General features: G+C 41.4%; 1 protein-coding gene across 1 annotated transcript; it reads left to right on the forward strand.

Annotated features, from left to right (window-relative positions):
• The first annotated feature begins 10,569 nt into the window (after window positions 1–10,569).
• Window positions 10,570–15,337, forward strand: LOC138666707 (protein kinase C theta type-like). Its single transcript, XM_069754894.1, has 8 exons — window positions 10,570–11,056; window positions 11,630–11,730; window positions 11,829–11,996; window positions 12,090–12,181; window positions 12,514–12,576; window positions 12,780–12,909; window positions 13,082–13,237; window positions 15,209–15,337. The coding sequence occupies exons 1-8, from the start codon at window positions 10,570–10,572 to the stop codon at window positions 15,335–15,337; spliced, it is 1,326 nt and encodes a 441-aa protein (XP_069610995.1).
• Window positions 15,338–16,664: the final 1,327 nt, after the last annotated feature.

The following is a 16,664-nucleotide window of genomic DNA, read 5'->3' on the forward strand; positions in this document are numbered from 1 at the left end:
AAAATAGCCCAAGACAGCTCCTCTAATTATATGCTGATATGAAACAACTCACAGATAATGTAATGTATATATTACACTGTCTTTAGAAACATGTACACATATAACTACAAAACAAAAATCTGATTTCAAGATCAAACATTTTACTAACAGAATCAATTTTTGGCAGCCCTCGCATTCACTGCATAGGCAAACAGTATGGGAGACCCACTTCCAAATAATGGGAAAATTGTTTTATGAGGCCCTCCTCCACGTCTCTTCTAAGGGGTATTGGGGTGTGTCCAAATTTGTGGCAGCTCTTGTATTCACTGCATAAACAAACAGTATGGGCACCTCACCCAATTTTGGGCATCCACCCCCTGTTGGGACACCCAGTATTGAGTGGACTGCTTTCCCATGGAGCCCTCCTTCCCCTGGTATCTCTTGAGCAGTCCGAACAGTTCATCAGCATTTCAGGGATCACCCTGGGCAACTCTAGTGTGTACGGGCCTCTGCAGGGAGTGCACAAACCGGTCCATCGCCACCCGTTCTACCATCTGCACAGGCATAGAGGACTCTAGCTGCATCCACTTCTGGACCAGGTGCAACAGGTCAAACATTTGGGAGCGCTGTGGTTTAGTCCTGGTGATACGCCCAATGGGGAACCCGCAGTGCCCTGATAGTGATTGTTACCCCCAAGCGTGCAAGAATTTCCATTTTTAGATTGACATACTCTTTAGCATCCTGCAAAGCTAAATCATAGTATGCTTTCTGGGGTTCCCCCGTCAAGTATGGTGCCAGTACCTCTGCCTACTGCTCTGGCGGGAGTTTCTCCCTCTCCGCGACCCTTTCAAGCACCGTCTGGAAAGCCTCAACATTGCAATTCTCCACTGTCGAATCTTCAGCCTCAACAATGCAATTCTCCACTGCAGGTTCTTCAGGCTCAACACTGCAATTCTCAAATGCAGGTTCTTCAGGCTCAAAACTGCAATTTGCCACTGCCAGGTCTTCAGCCTCAACACAGCATTTTGCCACTGCCAGGTCTTCAGATTCAAAATTGCAATTCGCCAATGCCGGGTCTTCAGCCTCAAAACTGCAATTGGCCAATGTCAGGTCTTCAGCCTCAAAACTGCAATTCGCCAATGCCGAGTCTTAAGCTTCAAAACTTCAATTCGCCAATGCCGGGTCTTCAGCCTTCAAAACTGCAATTCTTCATTGTAGATTCATCAGCCTCAACACTGCAATTCGCCACTGCAGGATCTTCAGGCTCAACACTGCTATTCTACATTGTAGATTCTTCAGCCTCAACACTGCAATTCACCACTGCCGGGTCTTCAGCCTCAAAACTGCAATTCACCAATGCAGGGTCTTCAGCCTCAACAAGGCAACTCAGTGCATAGGCAAACAGTATGGGAGTACCAACTTCCTAATAATGGGAGCACTGCTTTCTGGGGGTTATCCTGTATGTCTGTTCAAAGAGCTATTGGGGTGTGTCTAAATTTGGGGCAGGGCAGGCCTTGCATTCATTTCATGGGCAAACATTATGAAAATACCAACTTCCTAATAATAGAAACATTGCTTTCAGGTGGCCATCCTGTATGTCTGTTCAGAGGGCTATTGGGGTGTGTCTAAATTTGGGGCAGGGCAGGCCTTGCATTCACTTCATGGGCAAACAGTATGAGAGTACCAACTTCCTAATAATGGGAGCATTGCTTTCAGGAAGCCCTCCTGTATGTCTGTTCAAAGGGTTATTTGGGTGCGTCCACATTTGGGGCAGGTGTTGCATTCACTGCATAGGCAAACAGTATGGGAGTACCTACTTCCTAATAATGGGATCAGTGCTTTCAGGGGGCCATCCTGTATGTCTGTTCAAAGGGTTATTGGGGAGCGTCTAAATTTGTGGCAAGGCATGCCTTGCATTCACTTCATGGGCAAACAGTTTGGGAGTACCAACTTCCTAATAATGGGAACATTGCTTTCAGGAGGCAAAAAAAAATGTTTAAAAAAATGAAATAAATAAAAAAAATATAAAAGTTTAAATCACCCCCCTTTCACTCCATTCAAAATAAAACAATAAAAAAAAAATCAAACATACACATATTTGGTACACCCCATTCAGAATCGCCCAATCGATCAGTAAAAACAAAGGATTAACCTGATCGCTAAACGGCGTAGCGAGTAAAAAATTTGAAACCCCAAAATTACTTTTTTTTGTCGTTGCGACAGTGCATTAAAGTGCAATAACGTGCGATCAAAAGAACGTATGTACACCAAGATGGTATCACTAAAAACCTCAGCTCGGCACACAAAAAATAAGCCCTCACCCGACCCCAGATCACGAAAAATGGAGACGCTACGGGTATTGGAAAATGGCGCATTTTTTTTTTAGCAAAGTTTGGATTTTTTTTTTCACCACTAAAAAAAAACCTAGACATGTTTGGTGTCTATGAACTCGTACTGACCTGGAGAATCATGAAGGCAGGTCAGTTTTAGCATTTATTGAACCTAGCAAAAAAGCCACTTTTTTTGCAATTTCAGCGCACTTGATATTTTTTTTCCCATTTTTTAGGTCACATCATGGTAAAACCAATAATGTCGTTCAAATGTACAACTCGTCCCGCAAAAAATAAGCCCTCACATGGCCATATTGACAGAAAAATTAAAAAAAGTTATGGCTCTGGGAAGGAGGGGAGTGAAAAACGAACACGGAAAAACGGAAAATCCCAAGGTCATGAAGGGGTTCATAATGGAAAAACAAAGCATAGCCGGCTCTCTAAGAATAATGAGGGCTAACTGCTGCACCTTTAAGAATAGTAAAGGCTGCCTGATGGCCCTATAATATTAGGCTCTGTGACTTTCAGAGTATCTCCTTTCAAAATGAAACAGGATGTGTCTGATGATGTGTCACACATCACATGGCCAGATAAGATTGTAAAATATTAAAATGGCATTTCCCAGTGAATGCATTTGTCTTGGTTGAAAGCAATGCTAAAGTTCAAAAACATATTTAGCTACTTGTGAACATAGCCCAAGGTGTGTTGGAGCATTTTTGTTTTTGGCAATTTATTTTGCCTTATATACAAATCATAACCCTAGAAAGGATGTTTCTAAAAATATTTCCCAGGAAAATCCATTTTGGTTTCGTTTTTGTATGTTTTATTGTGAGTCTGTATAAATGGCGTAAGACTCTGACAACATTGTTCACAGCAAAGACAGGGGAGCCAGAAATACTTCCAGGGGTGTTCCCCATTCATTCTGTTCCCTTTTCATTTGATCACTGTTCCGCAATTTCAAGTCCCTCTATACACTCCCAGGGGGGGCCACAGTAACATTGCTCGAGTTTCCCATAGACTTACATTGGGCTCGTTGCTTGGGTCAAGCACCCGAGCATTACAATATGCTCGACTCAAGCAACGAGCACCCATCACTAATCAATATATAAAAAGAATCCGGTCAGTGAATGAGAAAAAAGTCAAAATGACATAATTACGTTTATTTCATTGCCGCAACATTGGGTTACAATGCAATAACGGGCGATTAAAAGATCATATCTACAGCAAAATAGTACCAAAATAAAAATCAGCTCGGCACATAAAAAATAACCCCTCACTCAGCCCCGGATCTAAAAAATGGAGACACTACAGGTCTCAGGATATGGCAACTTTTTTTTATTAGAAACTTAGGATTTTTTTGTCACCTTGAGGAGAAGAAATATAAACCAGCTCACCCGTGATGCATAAGCTGAGTTTCGTGAGCATGGACCCACTGTGCCCAGGCGTGTAGAATACAAAAGAAGAAAATGTCCAGCTTCACCGAATCCGTGAAAAAAAGGTTTCTTTATTCACAAACTGGTAACATAGAGGATGCACACTTCAGCACAAACCATATGGGTGTGAATCTCAACGCGTTTCTGGAGACTAAGCTTCCTTAACCCCTTAGTGACAGAGCCAATTTGGTACTTAATGACCGAGCCAATTTTTACAATTCTGACCACTGTCACTTTATGAGGTTATAACTCTGGAACGCTTCAACAGATCCCGCTGATTCTGAGATTGTTCTTTTGTGACATATTGTACTTCATGTTAGTAGTAACATTTCTTCGATATTACTTGATATTATTTATGAAAAAAATGTAAATATGGCAAACAAATTTAAAATTTTGCAATTTTCAAACTTTGTATTTTTATGCCCTTAAATCAGAGAGATATGTCATGAAAAATAGTTAATAAGTAACATTTGCCACATGTCTACTTTACATCAGCACAATTTTGGAAACAACATTTTTTTTTGTTAGGGAGTTATAAGGGTTAAAAGTTGACCAGCAATTTCTCATTTTTATAACACCATTTTTTTTAGGGACCACATCACATTTGAAGTCATTTTGAGGGGTCTAGATGATAAAAAATAACGAAGTATGACACCATTCTAAAAATTACACCCCTCAAGGTTCTCAAAACCACATTCAAGAAGTTTATTAACCCTTTACGTGCTTCACAGGAACTGAAACAATGTCGAAGGAAAAAATGAACATTTAACTTTTTTTTGCAAACATTTTAATTCAGAACCATTTTTTTTTATTTTCACAAGTGTAAAAACAGAAATGTCACCATAAATTTTGTTATGCAATTTCTCCTGAATATGCCAATACCCCATATGTGGGGGTAAACCACTTTTTAGGCGCACCGCAGAACTTGGAAGTGAAGGAGTGCCGTTTTACTTTTTCAATGTAGAATTGGCTGGAATTGACATCGGACGCCATGTCGCATTTCGAGAGCCTCTGATGTGCCTAAACAGTAGAAACCCCCCACAAGTGACCCCATTTTGGAAACTAGAAGCCCCATGGAACTTATCTAGATGTGTGGTAAGAACTTTGAATGCCCAAGTGCTTCACAGAAGTTTATAATGCAGTGTCGTGAAAATTAAAAATATTTTTTTTCCACAAAAAAGATTTTTTAGCCCCCAAGTTTTTATTTTCACAAGGGTAACAGGAGAAATTAGACCGCAATAGTTGTTGTCCAATTTATCCCGAGTACACTGATGTGCCATATGTGGGGGTAAACCACTGTTTGGGCGCACGGCAGAGCTCGGAAGGGAAGGAGCACCATTTGACTTTTTGAGCGCAAAATTGGCTGTCCTGTTTGGAGACCCCCTGATGTACCTAAACAGTGGAAACCCCCCAATTCTAGCTCCAACCCTAACCCCAACACACCCCTAACCCTAACTTTGATAGAATGGTCTGTGGGCGTTATGTTGCGATTGCAGAGCCCCTGATGTACCTAAACAGTAGTAACCCCCACAAGTGACCCCATTTTGGAAACTAGACCCCCCCAAGGAACTTATCTAGATGTGTGGTGAGAACTTTGAATGCCCAAGTGCTTCACAGAAGTTTATAATGCAGAGTCATGAAAATAAAAAATATTTTTTTTTCCTCAAAAAAGATTTTGTAGCCCCCAAGTTTTTATTTTCACAAGGGTAACAGGAGAAATTGGACCCAAAAAGTTGTTGTCCAATTTATCCCGAGTACGCTGATGCCCTATATGTGGGGGTAACCCACTGTTTGGGCGCACGGCAGAGCTCAGAAGGGAGGGAGCACCATTTGACTTTTTGAGCGCAAAATTGGCTGTCCTGTTTGGAGACCCCCTGATGTACCTAAACAGTGGAAACCCCCCAATTCTAGCTCCAACTCTAACCCCAACACACCCCTAACCCTAATCCCAACCCGATCCATAATCCTAATCACTAACCCTAACGATAACCCTAATCAAAACCCTAAATCCAACACACCCCTAATCCTAATCTCAACCCTAACCTCAAACCTAACCCTAATCCCAATACACCCCTAATCACAACCCTAACCTTAACCCTAATCCCAAACCTAACCCTAATCCCAAGCGTAAACCTAATGCCAACCCTAATACCAACCCTAATCCAAACCCTAACCCTAATCCCAACTCTAACCCTAACTTTAGCCGCAACCCTAGCCCTAACTTTAGCCCCAACCCTAACCCTAGCCCTAAGGCTACTTTCACACTTGCATTTGGCATCCGTCGCAATCCGTTGTTTTGGACAAAAAACGGATCCTGCAAATGTGCCCGTAGGATGCGTTTTTTGCCCATAGACTTGTATTGCCGATGCATCGCGATGGCCACACGTCGCGTTCGTCGTGCACTGGATCAGTTGTGTTTTGGTGGACCGTTGGCACAAAAAAAGTTCAATGCAACGTTTTTTTGTACGTCGCGTCCACCATTTCTGACCGTGCATGCGTGGCCGTAACTCCGCCCCCTCCTCCCCAGGACATAGATTGGGCAGCGGATGCATTGAAAAACTACATCCACTGCCCACATTGTGCACAATTTTCACAATGTGTGTCGGTATGTCGGGCCGACGCATTGCGATGGCCCCGTACCGACGTAAGTGTGAAAGAAGCCTAACCCTAAATTTAGCCCCAACCCTAACCCTAGCCCTAACCCTAGCCCTAACCCTAACCCTAACCCTAGCCCTAACCCTAGCCCTAACCCTAACCCTAGCCCTAACCCTAACCCTAGCCCTAACCCTAGCCCTAACCCTAACCCTAATTTTAGCCCCAACTGCTCTTCTCCTGCCAGCCAGCAGATGGCGACAGATGGCGGGCGCACTGCGCATGCGCCCGCCATTTTCTTTTGCCTTGAAGACGCCGGCGGCCAGGAGGAGCAGCAGGAGGACCCAGGGACACCGGTAAGTATGGCAGGGTCCCCGAATCCCCCTATTTCTCTGTCCTCTGATGTGCGATCTCATCAGAGGACAGAGAATTACACATTACTTTTTTTTTTGCGGTCGCCGGTAAACAGTTAATTACCGGCGATCGCAAAACACGGGTCGGTAAAACCGACCCCGATCATGTTTCTTGGGGTCTCGGCTACCCCCGGCAGCTGAGACCCCAAAGATTCTCCCGGTGCCGGAAAAAGATGGCGATGCCCATCGGGAGCCATGAGGAGCACCGGGGGAGACAGGTAAGTATTGGGGGCCTACTTGGGACCCCATTTCTCTGTCCTCCGATGTGCGATCACATCGGAGGACAGAGAAATTAAAAAGAAATCGCGTTTTTTTTTTTGCGATTGCCGGTAAACGGTTAATTACCGGCGATCGCAAAAGCGGGGTCGGTAAAAACCGACCCGAATCATGTTCTCTGGGGTCTCGGCTACCCCCGGCAGCTGAGACCCCGGAGAAAATCGGACTCTGGGGGGCGCTATTTACTTTTTCCACAGCGCCATTAATTAACGGCGCTGTGGTTTAAGTACCCTTAGCGGCCGCCGTTAAAAGGCGTATCGGCGGTTGTTAAGGGGTTAATCATGACCAAGGAAGCAGAAGCTGGACATTTTCTTCTTTTGGATTTTTTTTCACCACTTACATAAAAAGAACCTATATATGTTTGGTATCTACGTTCTCGTAATGACGTAGAGAATCATAATGGCAGGTCAGTTTTAGCATTTTGTCAACATGGTAAAAAAAACCCCAAAATAAACTACTGTGGAATTGTACAATGAAGGGGTTAAATATAATTATTTCTACTGACTATAAAGCATCTTCATGTATTCGCCAATAGGGATTCAATATATATAAATATTCACATATATTTGTATATTCTAAACTAAGTGATGTCATTGGAGGGGAGAGGTTAGCAGTTTTATAAAGTATCTGTCGGAATTTTATTTCCGAAACGCACATCGGGGTGCGCGGTATCAACATCTGGCGGCACTTAAAGGTATAGTCCCCTTATTTGTTCACAACTGAAATTTGAGCACCATGCACAAATCACTTTAGTAATGCACATTGTATAGCTTGTTGTTCATTGCACTTGCACCTCCTATTTATAGTGCTTATTGTAGTACATAGGATATGCAAATTGTTTCTTTTATGTGGGCACATCATTATTGATCTCTCTGATCATATGCACTGTGTGTCTATATGATTTAATTTTTATTAGTATATATATTTTTTACTATTATTGCTCAGGTCACACATTACGTTGAGTTTTCTCACATTATTTATCTGGGCACCTAAGTAGTTAAAAATTCAAATATATTTTAATTTTATTTATTTTTAATATTTTTATATAATTATTTTGAGTGGTGCTTATAATTCTTAGGGGAAATATTATAAATAGATTCAATCCTGTTACCTCATCCGCTTGACGCAAAATTGGTCTTTTTTCTATATACATATTTTTTATGCATATCTTTATACGTGCACAATCTTTGAATGTTGTTGTATTGTCATAGTGTTTCTTAATAAAAATATATCTTATTGCACATTCATTTTTATGGTTGTTCTTGGTTGTATCCTGTTGTGGTGCATGGATTAGTCCTATTTTATAAGTGGTTTCCACTTAATCTTTACATATAGGGTGATTCTAGGTGTTTGAGCATTTTTTATATATAAAAATATTGATTTTATTGGGTATCTCTATATAATACCATTGGATATCATCAGGGCCGGCTCCAGGTTTTTGAGGGCCCCAGGCGAAAGAGTCTCAGTGGGCCCCCCCCCCCTTTAACACATACCACGATTCATGATGCCCAGATACAGCAGAGAAATATAGCTATAGTACAATGCCATAATTCACTTCTTACATGAGTGATAGCTATTGTAAATTCTGCAGTGTATATATATAGGACGGGAGGAGTGGTACTGTGCGGTGTATATATACAGGGGAGAGGTACTGTGCGGTGTATATATACAGGGGAGAGGTACTGTGCGGTGTATATATACAGGGGAGAGGTACTGTGCAGTGTATATATACAGGGGAGAGGTACTGTGCAGTGTATATATACAGGGGAGAGGTACTGTGCAGTGTATATATACAGGGGAGAGGTACTGTGCGGTGTATATATACAGGGGACAGGTACTGTGCAGTGTATATATACAGGGGAGAGGTACTGTGCGGTGTATATATACAGGGGAGAGGTACTGTGCGGTGTATATATACAGGGGAGAGGTACTGTGCGGTGTATATATACAGGGGAGAGGTACTGTGCGGTGTATATATACAGGGGAGAGGTACTGTGCGGTGTATATACTTCAACAGCCGCCCAGCCCAGGCCCCCAGCACCTGTCCTGTATATAAATTATATACACTGTATTTATACAGGCTGTGCTGGGGGCCTGGGCTGGGCGGCTGCTGTAGTATATATATATATATATATATATATATATATATATATATATATATAAATATATATATATATGTCAGCTGCAGCCGCCCAGCCCATGGCCGCCCCCCCAGGTCACCCAGACTGTCAGAATATACAGCGATATAGCATGGCACTCACTCAGGTGATGGTAGCAGCTCCTCCAGTCCGGAATCTGCATGTGCCTGATTAGTTCAGCACTGCACACAGCCAGGAGAGCAGAGCAGGAGAACTCTCCGCCCACAATGTCATGCTGGCTGTGTCCTTAACCCCTATGTGCCTGGCCCTGCACTGACTGAGAAGATGCTTGTGCCAGGCAGGGCAAATTGAAAGGATAGAAAGGGTTAAAGCGGCCAGATGGATGTATGACTGCGTGAGTGGGCCCACCTGTCTTGTCAGGGCCCCGGCACTTGCCCGGGTGCGCCGGGTGCTGACGCCGGCCCTGGATATCATTCTTTGTGTTTATCTAATTAATGGAATTATAGTATGAGCCCTCACTGATGGGGTTTCTGTAAATTCGGAATCTCATGCGATGGTGGATATATATCAGTGGTGAGCCAAATCTGTTTTTTCCTTTTGATATATAGCCAGTGATTGCTTACAGCAATGATGCGAGCTGTCGGCGTGATGTCACCGCTGCAACCAAAATACTTAGATCCACCGCTTAAATTAGGGAGGGTGAGTAATTGAATATCTGCTTTGTTATTTAATTCTGGGATTTTTAAACATATTGGGCCCACATTCCTAACAGTGGAAAATATCTTTAATGAATAATTCCACTATGTACTGTACACTGAATGTAAGTGCCCTGCAGCCTGCTTCTTCCGAGCTTTTACAAAATAGTCCACCCTTAGCATTCCCTAACTGTAGGCTTAATTCCATACATAAAGGAGCAAATCTTCTAATCTCAGGTAATTCATCGAAATATTAGATGGAAGAAGCCAACGTGTAATCTAGACATTAAGAATAGGAAAATTAATGACAAACTACATTGAAAGTTGTATTCTGTGACCTGATGTCTACTGCCTGCATAGGCCTGTGCACCGTGTCACATATTGCAACTTTTATCTCTGTATGGATTATTTTAGAAGATACAAAGTGGTATCATTGTATACAATGAGAGGCTACATATATGTGTAATACCAGCAATGACAGAGGTAACATACAGTAAGCAAAATAATTCATGTACTGTATTCAAAACTGACAACATGTAAGACCCTGCAGACATCCAGCCCAGCCAGGTTCATCCATACTACTTCTCTCATACCGTATAATAAAGGTAAGTTCTATAACTAGAAATACCTATATGAGGTTCTCATTCTTTATGCATATGTTATGTGTTTACATCATCATGGGTCAGTGGTCACCATATACATGATGGGCTCCCACTATAGCTGTGACATCATAATGCTTTCTATGACATCACATGGTTCTAACATGGAATTCAGACAACAATCGGGTCACTGTTCAACTAGCGATTGCTGTGAACGGTTGCACGTCTATTGACACTGTGATTCTTGAAATGGGGTTCTCTAAAGAAAATAAAGAAGACCCCAAATCAGATGGACAGAGGAAAAGACATAGAGATGGGTCAATGTCATCTGGCCCTGAGAATAAAAGACCATGTCCCGAGAAGGTACATGGGGATATGAAGGAAAATGAGTCTAAATCATCAAGACCATCAAATAAAAGACCATATTCTGAAGAGGATCGTGGAGACCTAAAGAAGCAAAGAGATGGGTCGAAATCACCGGAGCCCAAAGACAAAAGACCATGTCCTGAGAAAGTACATGGAAAAGACCTCAGTAAAGGAGGTGAAAAAAGAAAGAGGGAAGAAGATGGCTCATGTGGGTCCATAAAAAGGCCTAAAAATAGCGGTTCAAAGGCAAGGGAGGAAGAGGAACCAAGGCAAGGTAGGACAAAAAGGCTTTCTAAAAATAAGGCAATTATAAATCATAGATAGGTTTATTAAAGAGCTTTAATTGGAGATGTTAGAAATAGGGAAATCAGCAAACTTTTTTTTATATATTTATTTATTCTTAGTTGCAATTCCGATTGATTTAAAGCACACATCCCTAAAGCTTTTCTTGATATCAAATTCCATATTTTATTAATACATACTGTATGAACACATTGAGGGTTCTAAGCAGCAAATTCCTCTGCAAAACCTCATGTGCTCGCAGGAGACGTGCTCCATAGAAAACACATGTTTCTGCCACGCTTTTGTTGAATTTTTGTTAATTTTTTTCATTGATTTTGCTGCAGTTTTTCCCCACTGTTGCGTGTGAAATCTGCAGCAAAAACGCTGAAAGACAAAATTGCACAGAAAAAATCAGGACAAAAGAGCAATGTGTGCACATACACTAGAGCAGCTTTTTACAGTCTGCTCAACAGTTCCTGGAAATTTGTGGCTTCGTTTATTCATTGTATCTTCCTACAATAATTATCTCTATATAAACCATTAAATGTGTTTTTTATCCCAATAGGACAGAGCACTGCCCCTCAGACCTGTTCAGGTGAAGAAAACTGTATTTCTGTCAACAGATTTACGTTTCATAGCAAGATTGGAGAAGGTGCTTTTGGAAAAGTAAGTTGCTGCATTATATAATATAAAAATAAATATAAAACTGAACCCATCACTGAATCATTCATGTCACTGACACGCCACCTCTCTGTCCTATATAGGTCTTTCTAGCATCTGATAACATCACCAAGAAGATGCTGGCGATAAAGACTGTGACCAAAGGCGTTTCAGCAACAGCAGAGGAACAACTCCTAATGGAAAAGAAGATCCTTCAACTGACGCCTCAAAATCCGTTTTTGATGAACAGCAGCATAACTTTCCAAACGAAGGTAAAACCATCAATGTTTTCAAACATTTTCTAGGTTATCTAAAGAATATGTGCAATAAATGTAAATGACTATTTCTTCTCCATCTTCTTGTAGAAGCACTGGTGTTTTGCCATGGACTATGCTTCTGGAGGAAACCTGAGGAGCCTCCTAAAAAAACAAGGATGTTTCCCACTTAGCACTGCAACGTAAGCACTTTGGTTTTATAGCTTTATTATTATTGATAAATTTCTTAAAAACGTTACCATAACCATCTACTGTATGTCCCATTAGCAGAGGTGTTTTTACCACAGAGGCAGTCTATTGTTGAAGAAGGGGGATCTTTCCAAATTTGGACCATCCAGAGCGATCATTGTTATGGAGCCTCTAATTTTCTATATATAACACAGTCCATTACATATAGGCACTCATTACAACAGTGCTAGTAACTCTGTGCCCACAGCATCCTATTGCATACATCATATATGACTTTATCTGTAAGATCCAAGACTTACGTTTTTTCTTATTCTTTCCCCAACAGATTCTATGCGGCTGAGATAGCATCAGGCCTCCAGTTCCTGCACAAAAAGGGCTTCATCCATCGGTAAATCCATTTCTACACCTTAATGTACATTTTCTGGTGAAATGTGGACACATCTCTGTTCTTGTCCTCAGAAAAAGACTGATTGCAGAAAAACAGTAGATGATCATGTTCTACACATTCAGTCATTTACATGTTATATAAGCTATACAGTATATATACTCATACATGTTCCATGATAAATATCTTTACTTTTTATTACACAGAGACTTAAAACCAGACAATATTCTGATTGCTGACTCCGGTCATCTAAAAATTGCTGATTTTGGGCTGGCCGTCAATAGAATGGATGGAGTATCTGGAAGAGCAGGAACAGCGGGCTACATGGCTCCAGAGGTGAGTGTATGGATAGTAGAGTAATAATCTTCAGTGGGATTGATAGAGAAAGGACATTGCAGGATTCAATAGTTTCTATACATCAGGAATATTAGTTGGAGCTTCATGTATATAAACACACAAAGCGTGATTATTGTCTGTAGCAAGTAATGAAGTCTTCCCTTCTTCACAGGTCATTACAGGAAAGAAGTACAATGCAGCTGCTGACTGGTTCTCCTTTGGCATCATCCTATACCAGATGATAACAGGAGATCAAAGCTGCTATTGGAATTCGTCTGATGTACCCACATATTATCTGGACTCTGACACGGAAAATATCGTTGAGGAGGTGAGCAGGAGCAGATGCTTAGTTATTAGCACAGGGATGTTATACAAAATGATGGTGCAGTTTTCAGTAGGAGAGATTGTTTTAAGCTCAAACCTCTATGGTGATTTCCGATAACAATTTTCATCAGTAAATACAGTGGGGCAAAAAAGTATTTAGTCAGTCAGCAATAGTGCAAGTTCCACCACTTAAAAAGATGAGAGGCGTCTGTAATTTACATCATAGGTAGACCTCAACTATGGGAGACAAACTGAGAAAAAAAAATCCAGAAAATCACATTGTCTGTTTTTTTATCATTTTTTTGCATATTATGGTGGAAAATAAGTATTTGGTCAGAAACAAACAATCAAGATTTCTGGCTCTCACAGACCTGTAACTTCTTCTTTAAGAGTCTCCTCTTTCCTCCACTCATTACCTGTAGTAATGGCACCTGTTTAAACTTGTTATCAGTATAAAAAGACACCTGTGCACACCCTCAAACAGTCTGACTCCAAACTCCACTATGGTGAAGACCAAAGAGCTGTCAAAGGACACCAGAAACAAAATTGTAGCCCTGCACCAGGCTGGGAAGACTGAATCTGCAATAGCCAACCAGCTTGGAGTGAAGAAATCAACAGTGGGAGCAATAATTAGAAAATGGAAGACATACAAGACCACTGATAATCTCCCTCGATCTGGGGCTCCACGCAAAATCCCACCCCGTGGGGTCAGAATGATCACAAGAACGGTGAGCAAAAATCCCAGAACCACGTGGGGGGACCTAGTGAATGAACTGCAGAGAGCTGGGACCAATGTAACAAGGCCTACCATAAGTAACACACTACGCCACCATGGACTCAGATCCTGCAGTGCCAGACGTGTCCCACTGCTTAAGCCAGTACATGTCCGGGCCCGTCTGAAGTTTGCTAGAGAGCATTTGGATGACCCAGAGGAGTTTTGGGAGAATGTCCTATGGTCTGATGAAACCAAACTGGAACTGTTTGGTAGAAACACAACTTGTCGTGTTTGGAGGAAAAAGGATACTGAGTTGCATCCATCAAACACCATACCTACTGTAAAGCATGGTGGTGGAAACATCATGCTTTGGGGCTGTTTCTCTGCAAAGGGGCCAGGACGACTGATCCGGGTACATGAAAGAATGAATGGGGCCATGTATCGTGAGATTTTGAGTGCAAACTTCCTTCCATCAGCAAGGGCATTGAAGATGAAACGTGGCTGGGTCTTTCAACATGACAATGATCCAAAGCACACCGCCAGGGCAATGAAGGAGTGGCTTCGTAAGAAGCATTTCAAGGTCCTGGAGTGGCCTAGCCAGTCTCCAGATCTCAACCCTATAGAAAACCTTTGGAGGGAGTTGAAAGTCCGTGTTGCCAAGCGAAAAGCCAAAAACATCACTGCTCTAGAGGAGATCTGCATGGAGGAATGGGCCAACATACCAACAACAGTGTGTGGCAACCTTGTGAAGACTTACAGAAAACGTTTGACCTCTGTCATTGCCAACAAAGGATATATTACAAAGTATTGAGATGAAATTTTGTTTCTGACCAAATACTTATTTTCCACCATAATATGCAAATAAAATGTTAAAAAAACAGACAATGTGATTTTCTGGATTTTTTTTTCTCAGTTTGTCTCCCATAGTTGAGGTCTACCTATGATGTAAATTACAGACGCCTCTCATCTTTTTAAGTGGTGGAACTTGCACTATTGCTGACTGACTAAATACTTTTTTGCCCCACTGTACATCATGATCCAATCAATCTGAGACCATAGAACAGGCATGGGTAGAACTAAAAAGGAGAAAAATTGTAATTTATGATGGTGGCATGGAAGGATATTGTCACTGCTAGGGGGCACCTGTTAAGGCATCACACAGAGATATACAACTGACACAGATGTGGAGGGCATCACATATAGTATTGTCATTATATTTTATATCCAAATACTAACTGTAGATTTTGTTCTTCTTTATAGCTTCTGTGTAAGGACCCAAGCAGACGACTCGGAATAAATGGCTGTATTAGACAACATCCCTTCTTCCAGCACATAGATTGGGAGGAGCTGGAGGCTCTTAAAATATCACCGCCATTTATACCATTTTGAGAAGATAGTTATTCTTTCCAAGAAGAATAACTTTACAGGACTCATGCAGCCTGTAATGCGAGGAATAGTGTACCTAATACCGGACTTGACGCCTTTGAAAACCCATGATGGTCCCTGAGCTGAAAATAAGAAAGCTTGCTCAAACCTCTATTGAGAGTTTTCAAGGCTAAACCTGGATGTGACTTATCCCGATGGGTTAATAACTTTCTTCAAGTAAAAATCAATCTTCATGTTCTCTTCTAGATATGACAGCAGCACAATGAAGAGATCTTCATTGACTGGACACGGGTAAATCCAGGGAATAATTCCGATTGCCAAATTTGGAGTCAGGAAGGAATTTTTTTCCCCTACATGAGGGCAATTACCTCACACAATTATCTATAGGGGTTTTTTTCGCCTTCCTCTCGATCAATAATGGGTTGAATTTAAAAAACTTTATTCATCCTCAATACCATGTACCTAAGTGTGCGGAAGAGCTGTGACCTGAAGAGAAAAGTTGGAAAGTTAACCCGGAGACTACTCACCCGACTTATGACAAACTTTACAGGATTACCACACCACCAATTGTGGTGACCCTTCACCTTGTTGATGGTGATTATTCTGCTATTTTCTGCTGTCATCATAAATACCCTTGTATGCCCCCATATAACATCTATAAGTAGCCACAATAAAAATGCTACCTTTAAATGACATGACTTAAAGTTCATTTTTAATGTTTGACAAAGAGAACTCTTTCTTTCACATAAAGACTAGACTAGAAATGGCAGCCACCTCCTTTCTAACTCTTGTGGAACAATATGCACATTGGGCTAACACTATTGATCATTTAAATAGGTTATACAGGAGCTCTTTTTCTCTATGGGGCTAAGCATTTATCTTCAGGGAGTTGCTAACCACCTGTCTGTTCTGCCGACACCTGGAGGTAATTCTCCCGCTTCCTGTGATTTTGCATCAACATCGCAGTTACTTGTTGTCCGCTCTTCTCTGTCACTGCCGACATCATGTTGATTGACAGCTGGATGCCTGGTGCCTAACTGTAGTGAGCTGCTGTCAATCAACATGACAGCAGAGGGAAAAAGTCCAAGATAGCTCCCTAAATTATATGAATCATGACAAAACTCACTGATACTGTACGTTATATATTACTCTATTTTTGGGAAACATATCTGATTTCAAGAACAACAATTTTACTAATGGTCTTTGAGGGTTTAGATTAGATATGAGCTATTCAAATTGCTGCAAATCACATTCATGTCAAATTTATGAACTTCACAGGTCCCAGTGAACTCAAACAATTAGCGATTCAATTTACGCAAATCACTGAAAA

This window comes from Ranitomeya imitator, chromosome 2 (assembly GCF_032444005.1).
Source record: "Ranitomeya imitator isolate aRanImi1 chromosome 2, aRanImi1.pri, whole genome shotgun sequence".
NCBI classification, from domain to species: domain Eukaryota; kingdom Metazoa; phylum Chordata; class Amphibia; order Anura; family Dendrobatidae; genus Ranitomeya; species Ranitomeya imitator.